This window comes from Antechinus flavipes, chromosome 2 (genome assembly GCF_016432865.1).
Source record: "Antechinus flavipes isolate AdamAnt ecotype Samford, QLD, Australia chromosome 2, AdamAnt_v2, whole genome shotgun sequence".
Classification (NCBI taxonomy): Eukaryota; Metazoa; Chordata; class Mammalia; order Dasyuromorphia; family Dasyuridae; genus Antechinus; species Antechinus flavipes.
Window position 1 is genome coordinate 628,986,314 of NC_067399.1, and position 22,847 is coordinate 629,009,160.

The window sequence follows — 22,847 nt, forward strand, 5'->3', positions numbered from 1 at the left end:
ACAATGTTCCTTGGGATTTTCCTTTAGGATCTCTTTCCAGAGGTGATTGGTGAATTCTTTCAATGAATATTTCTCCCTCTGTAGAAAATTGGGCAATTTTCCTTGATGGTCTTTTGAAGAATTCTATCCATGCCCCCCCCCTTTTTTTTTTTTGGTCATGGCCTTCAGGTAGACCAATAATTTTTAAATTGTTCCTCCTGGATCCATTCTCCAGGTCTGCTGTTTTACTAATAAGATATTTTACATTTTCTTCCATTTCTCATTCTTTTTAGTTTGTTTGAGTGATTCTTCATATCTCAGAGTCATTAGTTTCCATTTGTCCCATTCTATTTTTTAAGATGTGATTTTCTTCAGTTAGCTTTTGAATGTGTTGTTTTCTTCAATGGATTTTTTTTTTTTTTTTGGCATTTGGACAATTATATATTTTAAGGAATTGCCTTCCTTCCTCAAGTTGTTGACTCTCATACCTCTCAGTTCTTTTCTTATTTTTTCTTCTACCTCTCTTATTTACCTTTTAAAGACTTTTATGAGCATTTCCAAAAAGCCTCTTTGGGCTTGAGACCAATTCATATCACTCTGAGATTTCCTCTGTGAACATTTAATCCTTGTCTGAGTTGGTATTTTGGTCTTTCCTGCCACTATAGTAGCTTTCTATGGTCAAGCTTCTTTTCTGTTTCTTGATCATTTTCTTTCCTTTTCTTTTGGTATTTCCTCTTTTTACACGTGCTCAAGCTCTGCCCCTGTGATAAAGGAGGAGCTGTCCCAAGTTTTCTGTGTAGCTCTGAGCTTTGGCTTTGAGCACAGCGTTCCCTTGTGTTTGTAGTGGGTAGATCTACCTGTTCTTTTCAGAAAACAGCCTGGTTTCCCAAAGTTTGCCTTCTGACCTGGGACTGGAGGCTTCCCTACTGATCTGTTTCTCTACTGATCGAGGACCAAAGATCTCATTTGCTGATTTGCTGTGACTCTGGCTTTCCCAAAATCTGTTGGAGCTGGACTGAACACCCCTTTCACCCCAGTGATACTTACCTTTCTTGAAGTTTTTCCAAACTATCTTAAACTGGATAGTGGTTTCATTTCATCAGACTCTATTCAAAGGCTTGATTTCATGTGGTTTTTGAGGTAAACTGGGAAAGCTTGAGCAGCTTTCTGGCTTCACTCCAGCATTTTAGCACAATCACAATCATATACCACAACTTGTTCAGTCATTCCCAAACTAATGGACATCTCTTCACTTTCCAGTTCTTTGCCACCACAAAGAAATCTGCCATATGCAATATTCAGGCTAACTTTCTGGAAGTCTCTGGAAGGGCCTTGGTCTCAGCAGGATAGACAGCATGAGAATGGACAAGAATAGAGTCCAAAGTCTTTATTAAAGTCTCTTACACAGTCTGTGTCTGTCTCAGTCTGACGCAGTCTCCTCCAGCAGAACCCAGTTCTCCTAAAATATCCTATTACAATTACATCATTACAGTATACTGAGTATAAGCCAACCCAGAGTGATTATGTCATTATATCAAACTAGAGTGATTATATCATTATACCATACTAGATACATGTGAATTAGAGAACCATTATCTCATCAGTTGCATTGAGGTAACATCTTATTTCAAGTATACTTCTTTCAAATATACTTCTCCAAAGTTTGGCCCTCTACAGCCATAAATATTTTAGAGCATAGAGATTTTTTTCTTTCTCCCTATTTTGTGATATCAAGGGGTCAGAGCATTTCATTGACAAGTTTCATCTTTGTTGAAGGGGATGTGGAAAAACTGGAACACTAATGTGTTGCTGGAGGATTGTGAAATGATCCAACCTTTTTGGAAAGCAATTTGGCGCTCAAAGGTTATAAAACTGTGCATAACTTTTGATCCAACAATGCCACTACTGGGTCTATATCCAAAGAAATCATAAAGGAAGGAAAAGGACCCATGGGGTAAAAATACTTATAGAAGCTCTTTTTGGGTTGGAAGAATTGAAAAATGAGTACATGTCCATCAATTAGGGAATGGCTGAATGAGTTATGTTATATGAAGGTAATGGAATATTATTGTTTTATTTAAAAAAAATAATGAACAGGTGATATTAGAAAGGCCTGGAAAGATTTATATTAACTCATGATGAATGAAACAAGCAGAACATAGGGCAGCTAGGTGGCACAGTGGTTAAAGTACCAACCCTGAAGTCAAGAAGACCTGAGTTCAAATCTGGTCTCAGACATTTAACACTTTCTAGCTGTCACTTAATCCCAATTGTCTCAGCAAAAAAGAAAAGAAAAGAAAAGAAACAAGCAGAACACAAAATATGTTGTAAACAGCAACAGGAAAATTGTACTATGATCAACTATGATAGACTTGGTTCTTCTCAGCAGTTCAGTGATCCAAAGCAATCTCAATAAAATTTAGATGAAAAATGCCATCCTTATCCAATGATAGAAATATAAATCATACATGCTACTTTCACTTTTTTTTCGTGTCTTTTTTTCCCTCATGGTTTTTTCCTTTTGTTCTGATTTTTCTCTTCCAACATAATTCATATGGAAATATGTAAAAAATGAATGTACCTGTATAACAACAACAACCAAAAAAAAAAAAAAAACCCTACATTGGCCAAATCAGCTATTGGTAAGGGCATACACTCCTAAAGCATTATAATTATATAATATATTATATTATTATTATATAACATATAATATGAGTAATATATATAAATAAATAACATTCAGAATGTATTTGCTAAATTCTGTTTTATCTTCTGTCTTATTTTCCACCTTGTATTCTAAATTTTTTGGACTATGAGAGTGAATTCAATGCCTCTGACTCTCTCAGCACTGATCAGTGCTTGCATATGTTGGAGATGAATAAATGTCTGTGGCTATTTGTTGAAGGTTCTGGGTATACATCTTTGTGAATATCTGTAATAAATCATGCCACACTGGATTACTCAGATTTATGACCTATGACATTGAACAGAGGACTGGATGTGGCATCAGGAAGATATAAGCAAGTCTCCTCTGAAAAAAAAAAAAAACACCATGTCAATCAGCTTAGATAGAGGAAAAATCTTTAGTTTGAGCTCCCTCACCATATGATTGTTTAAAATCACAAATGCATGGTATATACCTAGCACTTCCCAAGTTATTATGAAAATCAGATAATAGAAAGTATGTAAAATGTTTTATAAATTTAAATCTGTATCTATTTTAATGGTACTTTTTTCTTCAATCTGAATGAATCCTTGTCATTTTTCCACATCTGTCTTCTTTATTCAGCTGCCAGCTTTGTAAAACAAGACTTCAGAATTGTAGGGATAGAGACAGAACTTAGAAATTCACCAATCTAGGGGAAGTCCTAGATGAAGTTTCTTTTGATTAGTAAAACAAGTTAGCACTTTCTCTGTACTTTATCATTTTAGCCCCTTATAACCCTTCTATTACCTGGATTATTTAGGTTTTTGTTTGTCAATTTTGTTGTTGTTATTCATTCATTTTTCAATTGTGTCTGGCTTCATCACCATATAGACTTTATTGGCAAAGATTTCAAAGTGGTTTGTTATTTCCTCCTCAAGCTTATTTTACAGATGAGGAAACTGAGGCAAATAGGGTTGAATATTACTTGCCTAGGCCATACAATAAGTACCTGTGGCCAGATTTGAACCCGGAAGATGAATCTTCTAGACTCTGTCTTCTCTTCATCCAGCTGCTCAGTGTCCACTTTCTTTCTAGAAATTGTTTCAGTTGTTGGGTGGGATGAAGGGGGATTATCTTGAAGTTCAAATTAGTACCTACTTTTCCTGAGTACTTAGATAACAGGTCCTACCTTGTCAATCTTGATTTTAGCCCACCTAATACACTTAGTACTTTGTAGGAAGTACTTATTCCTATATAAATTGTAATCCTGTCTTCAGAGAAAATAAAAGGAGGCAGATCTCTTGGTTTCTATTGGTTAGAATGTGAAGAGTTGGTATAAATATCCCAAGCCTCTGTGCTCTTCCATTACTTCCTACCATTTGATGTGATCTTTCAAGTCTCCAAGGAAAATGGCCAACAACTCATCTTCAGAGGAGAAGCTGGATTCTATTGGTAAGTGACATGCTTTGTCTTCAAAGTCCAGATGAAATTCACTTATATTCCTATGGAAATGAAGATAAAACTTTTATATGATATAATTATGAGTTGAATGAATTTCCGCTTTATTCCTTCAACTGAGGGGGATAAATTCTGGGTTAGTTTTAGAACACTTTCAAATTTCCCCTTAGCTAAGTTTTACTAGCCCTATTCTAACCATATACAGCTAATTGTGAAACAATACATTGAGATTCGCTATAATCTGGGATCAGTTTCTCTCTTCTCTTTTGCTTTAATACTTTCTTCAATTATCCAGCACAATTTGCATTTTCCTTGGGAGATGTAATATGCAAAACTGCTAAAATAAAGAACTGGTTGAGGGGAGGGAGAGTTTGGAGGAACATGCTTCATACCTAAAATATTGAACTCAGAGTCTTGCAATTTGCAATAAATGTGTTATTGAAGAAACATAAAGGATGCTTAACCATTTTTAAAAAAAAGATTGTTAAAGCAATCATTATTGATGAGAAATTTCTTTTCCTGATGAATTGAAAGTTATATCCTGTTACTCCAGTTATGTGAAATACTTTGCTATAATCTTGTGAGATGGGTTAACATTATTTTTCAGAAATTTTATAAAAGATAAATGTCAGTAATGGTACATGTTGGATTTCCCTAGAGAGGAAAAAAAATGGAAGACCTCGATGGATATACATCTGGTTCTGGGGCTAGGAATACATGAGTTAATTAAAACTTACCTCTAAAATATTTGGGTTGGCAAATCAGTTCCATTTGTTCAATAATGAATAAAAGGAGCTACACCCAGTGAAAAAAACTCTGGGAAATGAGTGTGAACCATTACATAGTATTCCCAATCCCTCTATTTTTGTCCGCCTACATTTTTGATTTCCCTCACAGGTTAATTGTACATATCAAAGTACAATTCTTCTTGTGCAGCAAAATAACTGTATGAATATGTATACATATATTGTATTTAATATATACTTTAACATATTTAACATGTATTGGTCTACCTACCATCTGGGGGAGAGGGTGAAGGGAAGGAGGAGAAAAATTGGAACCAAAGGTTTTGCAATTGTCAGTGTTAAAATATTACCCATGCATATATCTTGTAAATAAAAAGCTAAAATAAAATAAAATATATAAGTTGGTGGTAGAGCAAGTACCAACTTTCAAACATTAAAGAGATGGTACTGTGAAAATTGATGGATTTGGAAGTCAGGAAGACCTGAATTCTCACACTATTTCTAAGACTTATCTGTATGACCTCCATCTGCCATCTGTAAAATGAAGTTAATAGCAGGACCCAAGATTTTGTGAAATTAATTGAGATAATATTTGTAAAGGGCTTTGTAAACCTTAAGCTAGCTATATAAATGCTAAGTATTAGAATACTTTCTTATTACTATTAGTGAGATTTTTAGGAGTTTTCTATACATCAGTGTAGTAAAAGGAACTTTGGGACCCTACTTATATGATTATATTCTTAATAATGAATTTAAGTAAAAATTTCAAAGTTATTCTTAAGTAGTTTAAAGACACCAAATTGGATTGATCTGTGTTCTATAACAATCTAGTAGTGGGTTCTTAATTAATGTAGAATTTAGAAGCTGATATTTAGAGAAATGTTCAAGAGGTAAATCTGGCATCATGAATAAAGAACTACTCTTAGAATCATAAGACCTAGATTCTAGCTCTGCCATGACATACATATCCTGGCCATTCTTTGAATCTCTCAGAGCTGTAAGGAAATCAGTCCAGGTCTCCTGGAAGAAGTACTTTTGGCTAATGGCTGTTTTGAAGCTTGCCTGGTGATTTGATCAGTGGAGGGATCTGCCACTCAGTCAGAGGAATAAGAAGAAAAGAGTCAGGGGCAGCCATTGAATCTTCATCTTCCCACCTCCAGGGGCAGCTGCCTTCCAATATTTTCAGCAGCTTTTTCAATTCTACAATGTCAAGAATTTCCACCTAAGTTACAGATGGGATAGAAATAAATACATCATGGTGTCTCTCAGCTACTTAAGGACTATTCAGTTCCACAAGTATCATGACCTGTTCTGAACAAGATATTTTGCTACTTAACCTGCAAATTAAGACAAAGTGTTCCTTCCCTCAAGGAGCCTATGGGCTCCCAGTGTAAAAGCCAAGCTCATGCATTTAAAGCAGGAGAGATGCTATTGAATGCACTCCTCTCATTTGATCAAGGAAGAAGCTGAAGGCTGCAGAGGAGCAATCTCCCAGGTAGAAAGTGGCATAGGCTTGTGTGCATCTGAACTCCTCTGATTTCAGAATTGGGTTGTTCCCATGGGGCCATGCTTCAAAGATGCAGAGAAATAAATATGAAGGCTGAGTTAGCACCCTGGATACTTTAGAATCAGCTGGAGTCGGGATAAACAAAAGTCCTTGGTCTTTATTCTTGGTCTTTAGGGGTAGACATGAAGGGAATGGACACAGAATCTCCGTAACCTCTCTTCTCTTCCTCTACCGCCAAAAGTGACTCTGGCTAGTCTTACTCCACCCCCTAGTCCCTCTTACAATTCTCTGTATACATCAATTATTGAGCCTGCACAGAATAGTGGGAAGGGCCATTTTCCAAGCATATACTAATAGAGTATTGTCCAATCAGTAATTAGCCTTAAGTGCTTGGTTGTCTGACCTCAGTGTATCAACTCAAGAGTTTCAACCCTTTACAGTAAATGCAAACTTGTATCAGGACGTAGAGAACATTAACCAGTGTGAGAGTATGGTAGTATAGTAGAAGAGGCCTGGGGGAGGAAGGGGGAGGAGAGAAATGTGTTATATGACCTGTCCTTGGAAAGAAGCCAGGGAGTATAAGAAGTAGATGGAGGGGGAATGTGTGAGGGTAAAGAGGTAGGAGGTACATAAAACATGTAAAATAACCTCAAGATGAAAAAGGGTACCCAATCTGGAGCTAAAAGAGACCTTATGGATCATCTAGGTTAAATCCCATTAGTTTATAAATGAGGGAACCTATGCTAGAACTGAATTCATAAGATGGGATACAACTGTGGAATAACTGAGGTAGAAGGGGAATGAAGACTGAGGAAGAAGGGCAGCCAATCTTTGCCAACCAGGAGTGAGATGGCAGAGAAGGCAGTCATCATGGGGGAGGTAGAAAGGGGAGATGTTATACTCTAATAGAGTAGGGAGGGGATTCCAGGAATAGAGAATGCCTGATCAAAGTCACTGAAGTTGGAGAATAAGAGAATAAGTTGTTTAATTTGAGTGGGAAATGTAGGAGAAAGCTGGTAAAGTAGGTTGGCTCCAAATTGTTTAGGACCTTAAATAGAAATCTGTGGTGAGCTTTTTCTTCTCAAAATTCAGCCAGGTGATAAAAGTTCAGATCTTTTATTATCTCCAATATAGCCCGGTTAGCTTAGAGGCCTATCTCTCTGCTTGGTTCCAAGAGCTCTCTCCGAATGTCACCAAATCCAAAGGTCTGGTCCTTCAGCCTCTGCCTCTGCTTTCTTCAGCCTCCAGCCAGCTCCAGTCTTCATCTCATTCCGGAGAAATCTAGACTTGTAGCTTCTTCCTCTGAAGAACTTCTTCGACTGGCCCATTGGCCTATTTATGCTCCTTCCAGAGAGAGGGATTGTGGGTTTTCTCCCATAGTGCTCTCTGGCCCAAAGCTTCAAGGGAGGTGTGAACTCATTGAACTCCAATGAGTAAAGGTGTGAACACAAGCCTTGTATTAATTAGTTCTACTTAGTATCTTGTTTCAGGTTCTGCCCAAAACATCTTCTTGTAAGATTAGATCAACTCTAATTAGTTAGCAGTTAGTAAGGATTCCAACAGAAATCAAGGAATTTTGTCAGAAGATCACCATAGATGGAGAATGGAAAGAATGTTTTTAAGAGGTCGACTATTGCCACTCCTTTCTACAGATAAGGAACTTGAGGCCGGAGCTTATTGACTTACCAACAAGTCTAGAGATATATTAATTCTTGATGCACTATTATTCATTTCCCCCTCTTTCTCTATAGACAATGAGAAGTGAATGAACGTTTCCTAGATTATTTTTTTGGGGGGGAAGGAAAGAAGGATAAGGGAAGATATAATTAAATTCTGTTTTGCCAATATCAAGCAGGATATACTGGACAAATAATGGAGGCAGGAGATCTATTTAGGAAGATGTAATAAGAAAGCCAAAAGTAGTGTTTGTTTTGAAAGTAGTGGAAATAGAAAAGAGGGAATAGAGGCAAGGAACACCAGAAATCTGAGTAGATAGCCTATAATACCCGGGGGAAGGAAGAAGAAAAGGTAGAAACAATAAGTAAAGGTAGAGAGAAAACCATGTCAGGGTAACAACAGCAAAAAAAAAAAGATGTATTGGAAAAGATCCAATTGTTCCCTCTGCCACAGAGGCAGATTGAAAATTCAGAGTCATTTCCTTCAAAAGTGATTTAGTAAGGGAAAGAAATGTCCCTTGTACTATAAACTAATTCTCTATATCTTTTCCTCCCTTTCCCTTAGATTCTAGTTCTGAGTTAAGAAGAAGAAGAAAACGGTCAGTGTTTACTAAAGAACAAATACATATTCTTAAGAAGTATTTTAAAAAGAACTCCTATCCTGGATTTGAAGAAAGAGAGAAACTTTCCAAGTTGACCAATATTCCTGAAGATCGAATACATGTAAGTCTAGAAGTCATGTCTATATTTTCTGATATCTGTATATATATGCATGTGTGTGTGTATGTATGCATGCACATCAGTGAACATGCACACATATAATCTAGAGGACTTTGAGGGAGGGGTCATGAGTTAGAAACAATTTTTTCCTATAGAGTAAGAAAAGTCTGGAGAATGAGTCTATAGTTTTCTTAGAAGACTGGGTCAAGCAGGGTTGCTTAGATATGTGGCCCTAAAGTTAAGTGGTAGGGTTTTCAAATTTTATGTCTCCCCCATTTTCTTTTAATCAGATAGAGAAAACTATCCAAAAAAGGAGAAATATCTTACCAACCTGACTTACTAACCTGTTTGTCAAGTTAAAAGCGATGCCACTTCTCTCTCAATAATGAGATGAACCAAATCAATTTCATTTGTACAATAATGAATAGAACCAGCAACACCCAGCAAAAAGAACTCTGGGAAATGAGGGTGAACCATTACATAGCATTTCCAATCCTTCTGTTTTTGTCCACCTGCATTTTTGATTTCCTCCACAGGCTAATTGTACATTATTTCAAAGTCCAATTCTTCTTGTGCAGCAAAATAATTGTATGGACATGTATACATATATTGTATTTAACATATACTTTAACATATTCAACATGTATTGGTCTACTTGCCATCTGGGGGAAAGGGGGGGAAGGAAGAGAAAAATTGGAACAAAAGGTTTTGCGATTGTCAATGCTGAAAAATTACCCATGCATATATCTTGTAAATAAAAAGCTATAATAAAAATGATGCCACTTAAAGAAAAATTTACTCCTGTGGATAACAAAGTAAAAATATAATTGAAGTCAAGTAAATAGACAACATTACATATTTCTTTTTCTCCCCTTTCAGGTGTGGTTTCATAATAGGAGAGCTAGACAATCCTTACAACAAAAAAAACAGACATCTGAGTGTTCTATCAGCTTAAGCCTGGATAATGTATCTTCAGGTCCAATTCTGGAAGAGGACTTCTCTAAGCAAGAACTTTCCATACTCACTACATTTAGGCACCCTTCCCATGCAGATGAGCCTGTTCAGGAAGCTGGCCCAAGGAATGGTTGCTCCCATGAGAGGAGTGCAGCTTCAACAACTGAGCCTATTTGCTCATATGGATATGGCGCTCCCCAAAGGAATCCTTTGTTCTCCTCCCAAATCATGGGTCCACCAAATGAATTTCCACTTTGTGACCTCCCCAGGTCAACCTTCCAGGGAAGGTCCAACCAGTGGTCATCTTCCTGGGCCCTTAAGGGAACCCAAGGGTCAGAGAACCCTAACACACCCAACTCCTTTTATGGAGGAGGGAAGCCACCACTGCATTTCCAGAAGCAAGACTGGGCAACGGCACTATTATATTCAAACGGATCGACCATTGCCTTTCCAGGGTACAGTGGATCTGCTCCCACATCAGCTGCAGCAACCACACTCCCAACAGAATTACCCCAGCAATCTCACCCCCACCAGTTATCATCCCTGAAGCTGGTGCCCCAGCACCCCTGTGCCACAGGACCCTGCCTTTCAAGTACAACATCCCAACTCATTTCAACATCAGTCACAGGAGCTTCACATTCAGACACTGACACCATTATAAAGGAAGAAGAGCAGGACTGTGAATCATTCTGTTCATGAACCAATAAAACTGCATTGCTGATTGGTTGTTGTTTGTTTCTCAAAGGGGACCAAAATAATATCACTATGTTAGAGCTGAGTTACATTGTGTCTGACTGGCTGATCAGTCCATGAGGTTGGAATGCTCTGAAATATGGTCAACATTTGGAGTATATTTTCTAACTTTGTGAGTTTCACTTTTCTTCTGAGCTACATAATTTCTGCTTTGGTCATAGGATACTGCACCTTCTCTGATAAGGGTATACCATGCTAGGTGGGACTGTGTCAATGTCTCCTATGCTGTTCAATCAGTTCCCAAGTTTGAGGCCTTGAGAGTGTCCTTGTATTGCTTTTTCTGACCATCATGTGAGCACTTGCACTGTGTTGAGTTCTCCATAAAAATAGTCTTTTGACAAGCTTTTTTGTGATTTTAGGGAAAGGTTCAGATTCGCTCCTACAAAATGATGCTCTCAGACTCAATTAAAGTGAAAGTAAAATTTAATTATATAATACACGGAATAGATTGCTTGCAATAACAACTAATACAGCAAATAACACATAACAGACAAAGAATGATGAGGATTATGATTAGGATAGAGGAAAGAGATAGAGAATACTTCACCGATTCGAGGCATTAGAGTGGCTGGGGGCCCCATTTTGCAGCCTTCAACTCGAACGGGAAAGGTGGATCCCAGGCAGATGAATATCTCCGTGGGTGAGGCTCCAAAATGGGGAATGCTTTGCCCGCTTTTTATAAGAATCGGGACAAAGAAGGCTTTGGGCCAAATGAAGACCTCATGTAAGACAGGGACGTACCGACTAGGGCTCCAGATGCTTATAGTCAAATGTTGTATTGACAAGGGGGCCAGTCCTTATCAATAGTAATGATTCCAAGGAGTGGTGAGTTCCTGGAATTACGTAATTGGAGCTAAAACACAGGTGGTATGTGCCTAGCTTATAGGTTAAAAAATGATCAAGTTCTCATGGGAGTAAGAGCTAAAACATTTGTTCTTATAGGTTAGGGAATGGTCAAGTTCTCACAGGGGAGTCATGTCCTACCTTGGTTAGGTTCACGTGGTTCACATGGAGATTGGGTTCACATGGTTCGGATGGAGATTAGGTTCACATGGGAAAGTCATGTTCTTACAATGGTTTGAAATGAACTTACTAATAAAATAGAGATTTCCTATTCACAAGCATATAGTTGACATTTGAATAATGTGACCAGCCCAATGGAATTGTGTTCTCTGCAGTAGAGTTTGAATGCTTGGCATTTTAGCTCAGGAAAAGATAATGTCGGTTATCTGGTGTCTTAATCCTCCCAAGTGACCTTCAGAGTCTCCCTAAAATAATTCAAATGGAAGTGATTCAGTTTCCTGGCATGGTGCTGGTATACTATCCAGGTTTCACATTGCAATGAGGTTAGCACAAAACTCTGTGGACCTTCAGTCTGATAGTGAGTCTAAATCTCTTCTTTCCTACACTTTCAGAATCTCCCAAAAACTGAGCTAGTTCTGGCAATATATATGTCAATGTCCTTATCAGTATGTATATCTCTGTCAAAATAAGTGAACTTATTCACAGATTCAAAAGTTCACCATTTGCTGAAACTGATAGTTTCACAAATGAATGGTGTGCTGCTGGCTGATTGAGTATCTGTATTGTCTTGATAATAATTGTGTATCTAAGAAAATTGTTGAGCTTACATCTACATTTCTTTTTCTAGATGGATATCTGTCTCCCAGGAAACTTATTGTCTCACCAGGAACATTGTTCTGCCCCACAGGGATACGTGGCTAACCTCCTGGGAAATCAGATTGACACTTTGAGAAATCTGGCTTACCACTAGTGACACCTCATTGATATTCTTTTAAGCATATTTTTGTATTTGTCAGGTTGTGAAAGAAAAAACAAAAGGAAAAAACCATGAGGGAAAAAAAGCAAACAAAAAAGAATAGGTAAAAATAGTATGCCCCAATCTGCATTTAGTTTCCACAGTTCTCTCTGTCTGTGCAGATGGTGTTTCCATTTGTTGGAAATAGAAAATTCATTTTACAAATCTTTTTGAATTGTCCTTCATCACAGTGTTGCTCAGAAGAGCTAAGTCCATAAGAGTTGATCATCACACAATCTTATAGTTATAATCTTATAATGTTCTCCTGGTTCACTTCACTTAGCATTAGTTCATGTAAGTCTTTCCAGGCTTTTCTGAAAGTCTGCTTATCATTTCTTAATAGAACAATATTTCATTGCATCCATACACCATAACTTACTAAACCATTCCCCAACTGATGGGCAGCCATTCAATTCCTTGCCACTACAAAAAGAGCTGCTATTAACATTTTTTGTACATATAGGTCCTTCCTCTTTTATGATTTCTTTGGGATACAGATCCAGTAATAATACTGCTGGATCAAAAGATATACAAAGTTTGATAGTCCTTTGAGCATAGTTCCAAATTGCTTTCCAGAGTGGCTGAATCAGTTCACAACTCTTGTGGCAAGTTTTAATTTAATTCATGAGTAATAATTGTCATCACTTGACTGAGAAGCTTCCATCTGTATTTCTGCTTGTTCTCTTATTTTTCTATGTTATAGAACCTGCTTTGTTTGTTGTTTTTTTTCCTCCCAACACTCTCATTATGTCAACCTCTAGGCTAAAAAGGTTTTTTTCACCACTGCTGAATTTAATGAATTTAATATTTTTTTTTTTACAATTTTAGATTCCAAATTTTCTCCTGCTTTGAATCCCTCCCTCAGCCACTGAGAAGTAAAGCAATATTATACCCATTATAGAAGGAAGTTATAGAAAACATTTCCATATTAGCAAATAAAAAAGAAAAAGAAAGCAAAGCAAAAAGTGGAAACATTATTCAATCTCCAATTATCAGTTCTCTCTGAATGTGGATAGGATTTTTCATCAAGAATCCTTGGGCATTGTCCTGAATTATTGTATTAATCAAAGTAGCCAAGTCTTTCCCAGTGGATAATTATCTTCTTGCCATTCTAGCCTGGGGATTCCAAATCATTTCAGTATCATGCCTTAAAATAATGAATCCCTTTAGCAGTCTTGTAAGGCCTGTTCTTAGAATAATGCTAAGCTCAGTGAGAGAGAGAGAGACAGAGATTTAAAATTCCCCCCCACCAAACTTTCTTGAATTCCTTAGACCTGTGATCCTGGACTTTGAGTTCCCAGCTTCTTCTTTAGATTCCTAAAATTAGGTAATGGTTGTAGACAGAAAAGTTTTGGTGTCACTTGTCTTGGAACTCTCACCAACTTTACACTTTAACATAATGCCTTCTCTCATTCCTAAACTACAGCAACATCACTGCCTGAAGAGGAGGCTGCCATAATAGTTGACAAGTTCACTTTTCAACTTCAGGAACCTTAGGGCTTGGCGTCCCACTACTTTATGGTTAACCCCCTCAGACATAGCCTTTATTTTGCCTTGAGCTCTGGACATTCAATCTTTTGGGTTCAGAGACTAATAACTCTCTTGTTGTATTGGGAAGGTTGGGAATGGCTGAGAGTGTCAGGTTGGAGGTACAGGTATGACACCCAGCCCCCTTCTGTCTTCTCCAGCCCTATGTCTTTTTCCATCTTGCCATCATTAATGTCATCATCATAGGATTCCTTAACTTTGAATTTATTTTCCTGAGGTATACTGAAGCTCAGAAATTGTTTTGTTGTGCATGAAATTTTTTATTAATTATTATAGATGAAACTCTATACCTTAATTATTTTCTTTTACTGATGTCTTAGAAAAGACACTACTACTATTACTATATGAAGAGGAATATCATTGTAATATTGTGGGAAGGATCAACTTTGTTTTTTCAAAGATTTTATAACATACCAAGAAGTAGGGTATGTTCTTGCCTTCTTAGAAGAGAAAATGGCAGAAAAGCTAAATGAACATAATTCCTGTCAAGAAGATTTGGGCAATTAAATTCTTGTCTTGGTAACATACAGATTGTATACATGGAGAAAAACCCATTCCTCAGACATTCTAATTATATGACCCTGGATGAATGATTTAACCTCTCTTGTAAAGAGGTTGTTCTCTTGTAAAATGAACATAACAGCATCTAATTCCAGAGCTATTAAAATCAAATGGGATTCTATTTGGAAAGTCTGTACAAACCACAAACTAGCTATAGAAATACTTGTTTCTATAATTTAAAATTATCAATTTTAGTTGATTTTCCTTTTTAGTTTTCAATAGCTTGAAAAGAAGAGACTTACATGAACTGATGCTAAGTGAAATGAGCAGAACCAGGAGATCATTGTACATGGCAACAAGATTAAATGAAGTTCAATTCTGAAGGACATAGCTCTTTTCAATAATGAGATGATTCAGGGCAGTTCCAATGATCTTGTGATGAAGAGAGCCATCTACACCTAGAGAGAGAACTGTGGGAAATTGAGTGTGGATCACAACATAGCATTTTCACAATTTTTGTAGTTGTTTTCTTGCACTTTTTTTTCTCATTTTTTTTTCCTTTTTTGATGTGATTTTTCTTGTGCAGCAAGATAATTGTATAAATATGTATGTATATATTGGAATTAACACATTTTACCATGTTTAATATATATTTGATTACTTGCCATTTAGGGGATGGGGTAGCAGTAGTGGGTAGGGAATTGGAGAACATGGTTTTGCAAGAGTTAGTGTTGGAAAATTATCAATGCATATCTTTTGAAAATAAAAAGCTTTAATAAAAAATGAAAAAAATAAAGAAAAACAGAGCATCATCTGACAGTATAGTTCTCAAAAAAAAGCAGTTTTTTGTTGGACTGATTTAAGGATGCCAACAATGTTCTAATAACCCAGCACTCAGAAAGAAGACCCTATGTCTGACATGGCCCATCTGTTCATCTTTGAGGTTATCTTCCAAGGTTCTGAGCAATATTATAAGCTATCAATTTGTGAGTTTTGGAGAAATGGAAATACTATCTTGTACTGATTGAGGGAACTTCCTCTCCCAGTAATTCTCCTTCCCAGTGAAGTAAAAGGGTCCATGTCTATCATTTAAAAAAAAGATGAGCTTTTTCCACAACATAGATCATTCCTTCAAGGCAAAAATCATGCATTGTATGCCAAAAAGTTAATTAGGAAGTGGCATATAGTGAGCACTTTCTAAAGACTTGATAACTGACTCCTATGTGCCAATAATAGGGTTGAGGGACTAAAAGACAAAATCAAAGTCTCCCTCTTGGAATTGCTTAGTCTATACATTATATTTAAGTGTATAGAAGTTTTTTATGGATTCCTCCAAGTTCCTGCTCCCAGTAAAAATGGAACCCTCTTGAAGGCAGAGAATTTAAACGGTATTAATAAATATATATATATTTTAAAGATTTGAGGGCCATAGTAAAAATAGACAAAGAACTAGAAAAAAGTTTTATTAAAGCTTTTTATTTTCAAAACATATGCATGGATAATTTTTCAATACTGATCTTGCAAAACCTTGTGTTCCAAATTTCCCCCTTTTTCCTAACCCCTTCCCTAAATGATAATGAATCCAATGTATGATAACCATGTGTAATTATTCTATACATATTTCTAGCAATTATCATGTTGCACAAGAAAAATCAGATCAAAAAGAAAAAAATGAAAAGAAAAATAAAAATGCAAGCAAACAACAAAAAGAGTGAAAATACTGTGTTGTGATCCATACTCAATTTCCACAATCTTCTTTCTGGGTGCAGATGACCCTCTTCATCACAAGACCATTAGAACTCTTCTGAATCAACTTATTTTGAAACAAAAGGGCCAGAAGATTATGACTCATGTACCCCCTTTTGTGGCAAACTAAAGCCACCTATGCAGCAGCAGCAGCAGCAGAGATGTACAAGGGATCACCCAGTGCTTTTCCAAGACACACAGGAGCCTTCACATCAGCCCCAGAATCATCTTATATTGCAACAGTTGACTTCACCCCTGCATCAGTCACCATAGGAGTTGCAAATGCTTACCCAGCTACTCTCATTGGTGAGAGAGAAGAAGCAACGAAAAGAATTGTTGCCTTTTTTTAAACTGCAAGAACTGCATCCTGTTGATCTATATAAGAGAACTGTTGAGTGTGGGTCCATATTATATCTTCATGATGGATCTCTGGCATCCTCAAGAGGTGACATGACAGTCCTCATGGGTGATATGGCTGCCCCTCAGAAAGCTGTGATTTCCTCTCAGGGACATGGGACTGACCATCAGGGAAATGTGGAAACCCTCCTGGGAGATCTCACTGCTTCCCCAGGAGATGTTGCTGCCCCCCATAAGAAATTTGACTGTCCCCTTGGGAGATGTGGCAGCTCTTCTGCAAGATCTCACTGACCTCTTGGGAGATGTGGCTGACCCTCAGGGACATCAGACTGAAGATGGGGGAAATGTGGCAGCTCTTCTGGAAGATCTGACTGCCCTCCTGGCAGATGTGGCTGACCCTCAAGGACATCAGACTGACCCCCAGTGAAATCTGAGATACCAGATGCGATATTCACAAATGTTAGGCTTGTAGGTGTCTTATTCTCTGTGTTGTGATGAATTCCAAATAACATGAAGATTATGAATCTTGGCTTCTTCAAGGAATATGGATACCATGGGGTGACAGACACTTATAAAATCCTTCATTTCTTTTTGTCAATTCAGGGCATATTGAGATTATGTGAGAGCTTGAGCAGGTCCAGAACCAAACTGAATGTTAGAAAAGTGTGATTTGTTTGGGGTTCTTGTATATTTGTTAGTTTGTATTCTGTGGGGTTTGTTTTCACTTCAGGGGTCTTTTCTGGAATAATTTGATGAGAATTATAATTTTGTTTTGTTTTGTTTCGTTTTCAAGGATAGGCTATTTTGTTGTTATTTCTGTTCAAGGCCTGTCAAGATCATTTTGACAGGCATTTTTTTCACAATGATGTATTTAAAATGCATGAAAATATCACAAATAATTAAAAAAGAAACAAATGTTACTGAAAATAAAAAATTAAAAAAATTTGAAAATGCTATTCTTTATTCCCAATTCATAAACCCATTAGAAATCTTTCCTAGGGAAAAATGCTGTCCTAGGGTGTATAGATTGTTTTATCCAAAAGACACAACAAAGGCTCTTGTTCAAATAAATGTTTCTTTTTAAACTTCCCTCATTTCTGCCCCTGCCCTACTCTTACTAGTCCGCCAAGCTAGCCAAGCAATCCCTTATATCTTATGTCTTCCAAACAGAATAATTTATTTAAATGTAATTGGTATTTGTATTGTACTGACCAAGTTAGATAAGCAAGGATTCAGCTAGTCATTGGTGGCTAACATTTACAAATAGGGGCTCTTAAGTATGTAATTCACATACCATGGGATTTCAAATAAAAATACTTTTAAAATCCTAATTTTTCTTCAGGTATAATGAGAAAGGTTATTTATATACAAATATGAGGCTATGGTCACAGTACGGGTAAAAATATGATGTACATGATGGCAAAGAGAGTATGAGGGAAAGATGATTTCCTTGAAGAAGTTCCCCTCAACTTGTTGCCACCCAGTCTCAAAATATTAACATCAAAGTTTCAAAAACTTATGAAAAAAATAATGAACCAGGGGCAGCTAGGTGGCACAATGGATGGAATACCAATCCTGGAGTCAGGAGAATCTGAGTTGCCGTCCAGCCTCAGAAACTGGATAGCTACATAATCATGAAGAAGTCACTTAACCCAAACTTCCCTGAAAAATAAATAAACAAATAAAAGGAAGAAAGGGAAGGGGGAGGCGGGGATCGTTAAAACACAGAGTACAATGTGATGTTTGTAAAATCCTTTACCTATTTTATCTCATAAGGTTCTCATTGAATCCTTGGAAATTAGTAAGCATAACAATCTTTTATGTTAGATACAACTTGTGGTCTCCCAAGGCAAGAAAATTGAGATTGAAGCATTCCCCCTTACCCAAGCAAATGGAGGCCTTCTCTGCAAATGAAATTCTTAGAAAGTGGCCAAGATGCCAGAAAGAATCAGTGTCTTGGCCAGCATCTCAGTCATTAAGTTGCAGAGACAGTCCTTGAATCCAGGTCTTCCTAGCTCAAAGATCAGCTCTCCATGCATATTGGCACACTCCATCTTACACCTAATTTTACCTCCATTTTTATACATGGCAAAAATGAGGTTCAGAAAAGTTTGGTGAGCACATAGTTGATGTGTTGGACCTGACCCAGGGTCATGGAGCAGCTTATGAAAATGACTAACAAACATTTTTTAAAATCACTAACATAATTATGTTTACATTTATTGGGTCCTTGGAAGGAACATCTATCCATAAACTTCCTTGAGCCCTGGTTACCAAATTGCTGTTTTGACTAATTTTTGACTATTGACTATTGACTAAATTGACTGTTTTTTAATAGATTCTGTGGCAAAGCTACTGTCTGAATAAGATTATTTGTTCAGCCATGTTAGAGTTCTCAATGTGGCTTTGACCCAAGATTTTGGTATAAAAGCTTTCTTCCCCTTCACCCTAATTGTCAATTAATTATCCACGCTATTTGACCTGCTTCTTTGGCCTCTCCCTCAGCAATAGTTTTAATGTAGCTCTGGTCCAGGTCTGTGGTCTGAGGAGTCACATGATATTCCAAAATCATGTGCACAGAACCTTCACCAAATAGCCGCAGACATATATTTATCTCTCTCATGTGCAAGACTGCTAAATTCTAAGTCAGAGAGATTAAACCCACACATCCAGGGTGGGGATTGATACAAGTGATAGGGAAACAAAATTCTGCAAACACTCAAAAGAAAGGAGCAAAGAAAATTGTTCTTTAAAATGTCTATGAGTGAGGACTCTGACCAGTAGCCACTTTGACCAATTGACCAGTCAGGGAAGGCATGATCACCTTCTTTTTGGGGTTCTCACCTGCTTGAGAAGTCAGGGAGGTCATGACTACCTTATGTTCTAAAACAAAAGAAAACTGGAGATGTTAAAATCCTAGTGTTAACTCAACTTGAAGCAAGGTGATAACTCAAGGGAGATGCTAAAACCTAGTGTTAACTCAATGGAATTGATACAATGCTTGTGTTCACACCTTTAGAGAGCTCATAAAAGCAAGAAATATTTAAGTACTCATTGGAGTTCACAAGTATGGGAGTCTTTTCAGTGCCTTCATATCAAATGATATCAGATGATAGGGGCTAAATATCTGTCTACTTCTCCCTCAGTGATTCGCAAGGGCAAATCCTTTTTACTTTGTTCAGTTGTAAACTTTGTTGGGATTGGGGGGAGGAGCATAGAAAGATGACTTCTTGGAATTGGGGTATCCCAACCAGTTTCTTCCCTGAGAGGAGAGACTATCTTCATTGCTTTCAGACTTTTGTTAATACTCACTCAGCTTAGCAGTGTGATCCTTCATTTGAAGAACTGAGGAAATGGAAAGAGAAAAGCTGTATGCACTTCAATAAGCATTTTCATTGCCCTCCTAACTTTCTTCCAAGCTCAGTTCAAATGTTCCCTCCTAAGAGGCCTTTTCTGATACCCTCTGTCCCAGCTGCCCTATTTTCCCCTTTCCCTGGAATGATTTTGTATATTTATGATCTTTATCTCTATGTCCAAGTTGTCAGATACTGGGTCCTTCAGGGCAAGGATTGTTCACTCTTCTCTTTAGATGTTCAGCACCAAGCACAATGATTGGTACAGAGAAGACCCTTAAATAGACTGAATTGAGGGAACATCTACAAAATGCCTCCATGTGCCAGACTGTTTGCTGGAGTTCTGTAGCTTCCCCTATGTGGGCGACTGTTAAAAAATCAGGCAGAACTCAATTGCCCTCCAAGCTTGGCTGGGAATACAAAGGCAAAGTGTAAGAATCTCTAACCTCAAGAAACCTACATTAAACTTAATTTTTTAAAAAAGTACTTTCCATTTTACTGGAATTATCCCAATGAAATGGAAACAAAGAAAGTGATTCCATGAGGAAAATATAACACAATCAAACTTACTGTTTCTCTGAACATGAAAAAAAAAAAAAAGAAGGGCTAGCAATTTTGGATTTTTGAGAATCTGAAGTGTCATTATAGATTGTTTTAAGATCAAAAGCAGCTCTAAATGTGGATAGTGCTATAGTGGTGCAAGCAAAGACCAAATTCATGTTTGTTTTTCATATGAGTTTCAATTTGCAACTTTTCAATTTTTGTTCTTCTATTCAAAGTCTAAACTTAAAAAAAGTAAAGAAACAAACAAAAAAGTCCAACCAATCACTAGCAATGCAGCCTATCCCTCAGGACTTGCTCAAAGAAGAATGAATTCTTTTAGTAACAGCAAATTAAAACTTCCCCATGTATGAGGGTTTTTGAATGTATAAACATAGAGTAAGTGCCCACACGAGGTATGAATCTTTTGGGTCAGAATTTTGTTAAGAAGCAGTTTATTGATTGTTTAATATTTTACAAATATAAAGGCAAAGAGTTACCAGATGATCTCAATTTCCCTCAAAGCTCTAAAATCTATAATTCAAGTATGAATCTTCATCTTAGGAACTGCTTTGCAAAGACAGTTTGTACAAGTCTTTCAGATGGACTCCAGAGCAATCTCTTATGCCAAACTGTCTCATGTTGGTGACCCAGTCTAGAAATATTTGAGGAGACTCTCTGGCTACCACCTGGGTGAAATAGAAAATCATCACCTCACTATCAAAGATTAAAGGAAAAAGATTATCCCCACATCAGAAGAGACTTAGAAAGACAGATACAAAAATATACTGGAGCTCTACTGGAGCACAACCACTTTTAACAGCCTATACTTGAAACCTATTTCCTATCATTTGAACATTCCTGGGCATTTATCTGTGAGAGATCAAAGACAGAGGAAATGATCCCATGTTTAGTATTTATAATAGTATATTTTTGTGGTAACAGAAAAAGGGGAGGTAGCAATTTCCCCCAGAAAGATCTCAGTGGATTCAGACACTGCCACCATCATTAGTGAAGGAGGAAGAATAGTCCTGTGAATAGTTCCCTGCTTTTTACCAAGTAAACCTTCAATGTATGCAGGTATCCGAGAGGACTGTTGAGCTCGGTTCTACATTACTTCTGCTTAATAGCTCCCCAGAAATAGCTGAAGAACTCCCTGGGAAATCAGGGTGACACTTTGAGAAATGGTACACCTGTGTACATGGCAATTTTTGGCAATTTTTCTCTTTTCCCATTTTGTATTTAAGTTAACATTTTTTTTTTAAAGTTCCCTCAAAAGCACCCTATCAAGTAAGTATTGTGTATTTTGTTGAATTGGGAACTAAAGCCAAGGTTGCTTACATTCCCCTAGGATTGAATGGGAGGGGGGGGGGTCAGAATTCGAAGATAAAGAAGGGGGAATTTCAGTAAGGAACCCTTCTTTCTATCTTGGGGCCATCAATTTAGACTTGGGGATACTGAAGCTGAAGGAAGACTCTTCTTTTTACTATACAAGCCCTCTTCATTCAGCCACAGGCCCTGTAAGCAAAGCCCCAGTTTTGTAAGGATGCTACAGGATTTCAGAATTCACTGATCCAGCAAAGTCCTTAAAGAGGAATTTAGCAAGTTCTCCATACTTGATAATTATAGCCCCTTATAACCTTCCAGTTACTAGGCAATTTTCCTTCTAGCAAACTGATGTTTGAGTTGCTGGGCTTGGGCAAGGTTTACAATTCAATACCAAGTTCACACTTAACTTTGCCTAAACAATCAGATAAGAACCCTTTCTCTGGAGTGAGGACTTTTCCCATTCTAAATGCAGGAAATGCAAATGCCTAAAAGGAAAAATTGCTTTAGGATTTGTGGGGTTTTGAAGGAGGGTGCTACCTATCCATAGAGTTGAGTTTTCCTATCTTATTCTGGGCAATAAATGCATAGCTGAAGGAATTTCAAAAAAGTAATTCTTGAAAAGGTTTGCTTTGAATTCATTCTTTAAGACAAAGTGGTGAGGCTCCAGCTGAAGTCTCTCCAATTCAGAAAGAAAAAAGACTACCAAGGAATTCATACCAGTGAATGCTTCCTGCCAATTTGGAGCAGAAGGAAGCAAACCAGAAAAAAATGTAATTCTGATCATGAAAAAAGAGCTTTTTCAGAGGCGTGAGACTTTTGAGGAACAGGAGTGATCTCCTGGAGACAGAAATTATCAGAGATTAGAATATTCAGGACCAAGTGCCTTCGAATAATAGGACCATTGAATCTCGGAGGTATACAAAAAAAAAAAAAAAATGGGGGTAAAGAGCACAAGAGATTCTGATTGGAAAAGATATAGAAAATCACCTTCGCCAGGCAGGAGAATCGAAAGTTTCAAAAGCTCAGAGCTCACATGCTCAGGATGAGCCTTTGACAAAGAAGAAGAAAGATGACATGGATCCTCTCTTCACATGCACAAATGGTGCTTATGTTCCATCAAAGCTCAGGATGATGCAGGAATAGATTACAGATAAAGACAGTTTAGTGATCCAAAGGATGAGCTGGGTGGCCTTAAAGAAGTCCATCAATGGTCT

At 37.3% G+C, this 22,847-nt stretch overlaps 1 protein-coding gene across 1 annotated transcript in view; it reads left to right on the forward strand.

Moving 5' to 3' along the window:
• Positions 1-10,386, forward strand: part of LOC127546957 (homeobox protein OTX2-like) — a 58,365-nt gene extending 47,979 nt beyond the window's left edge. Inside the window, exons 2-3 of the mRNA XM_051973833.1 lie at positions 8,579-8,736; positions 9,613-10,386. Coding sequence (XP_051829793.1) covers positions 8,579-8,736; positions 9,613-10,386 — 932 coding nt within the window. The remainder of the gene's footprint in view (positions 1-8,578; positions 8,737-9,612) is intronic.
• Positions 10,387-22,847: the final 12,461 nt, after the last annotated feature.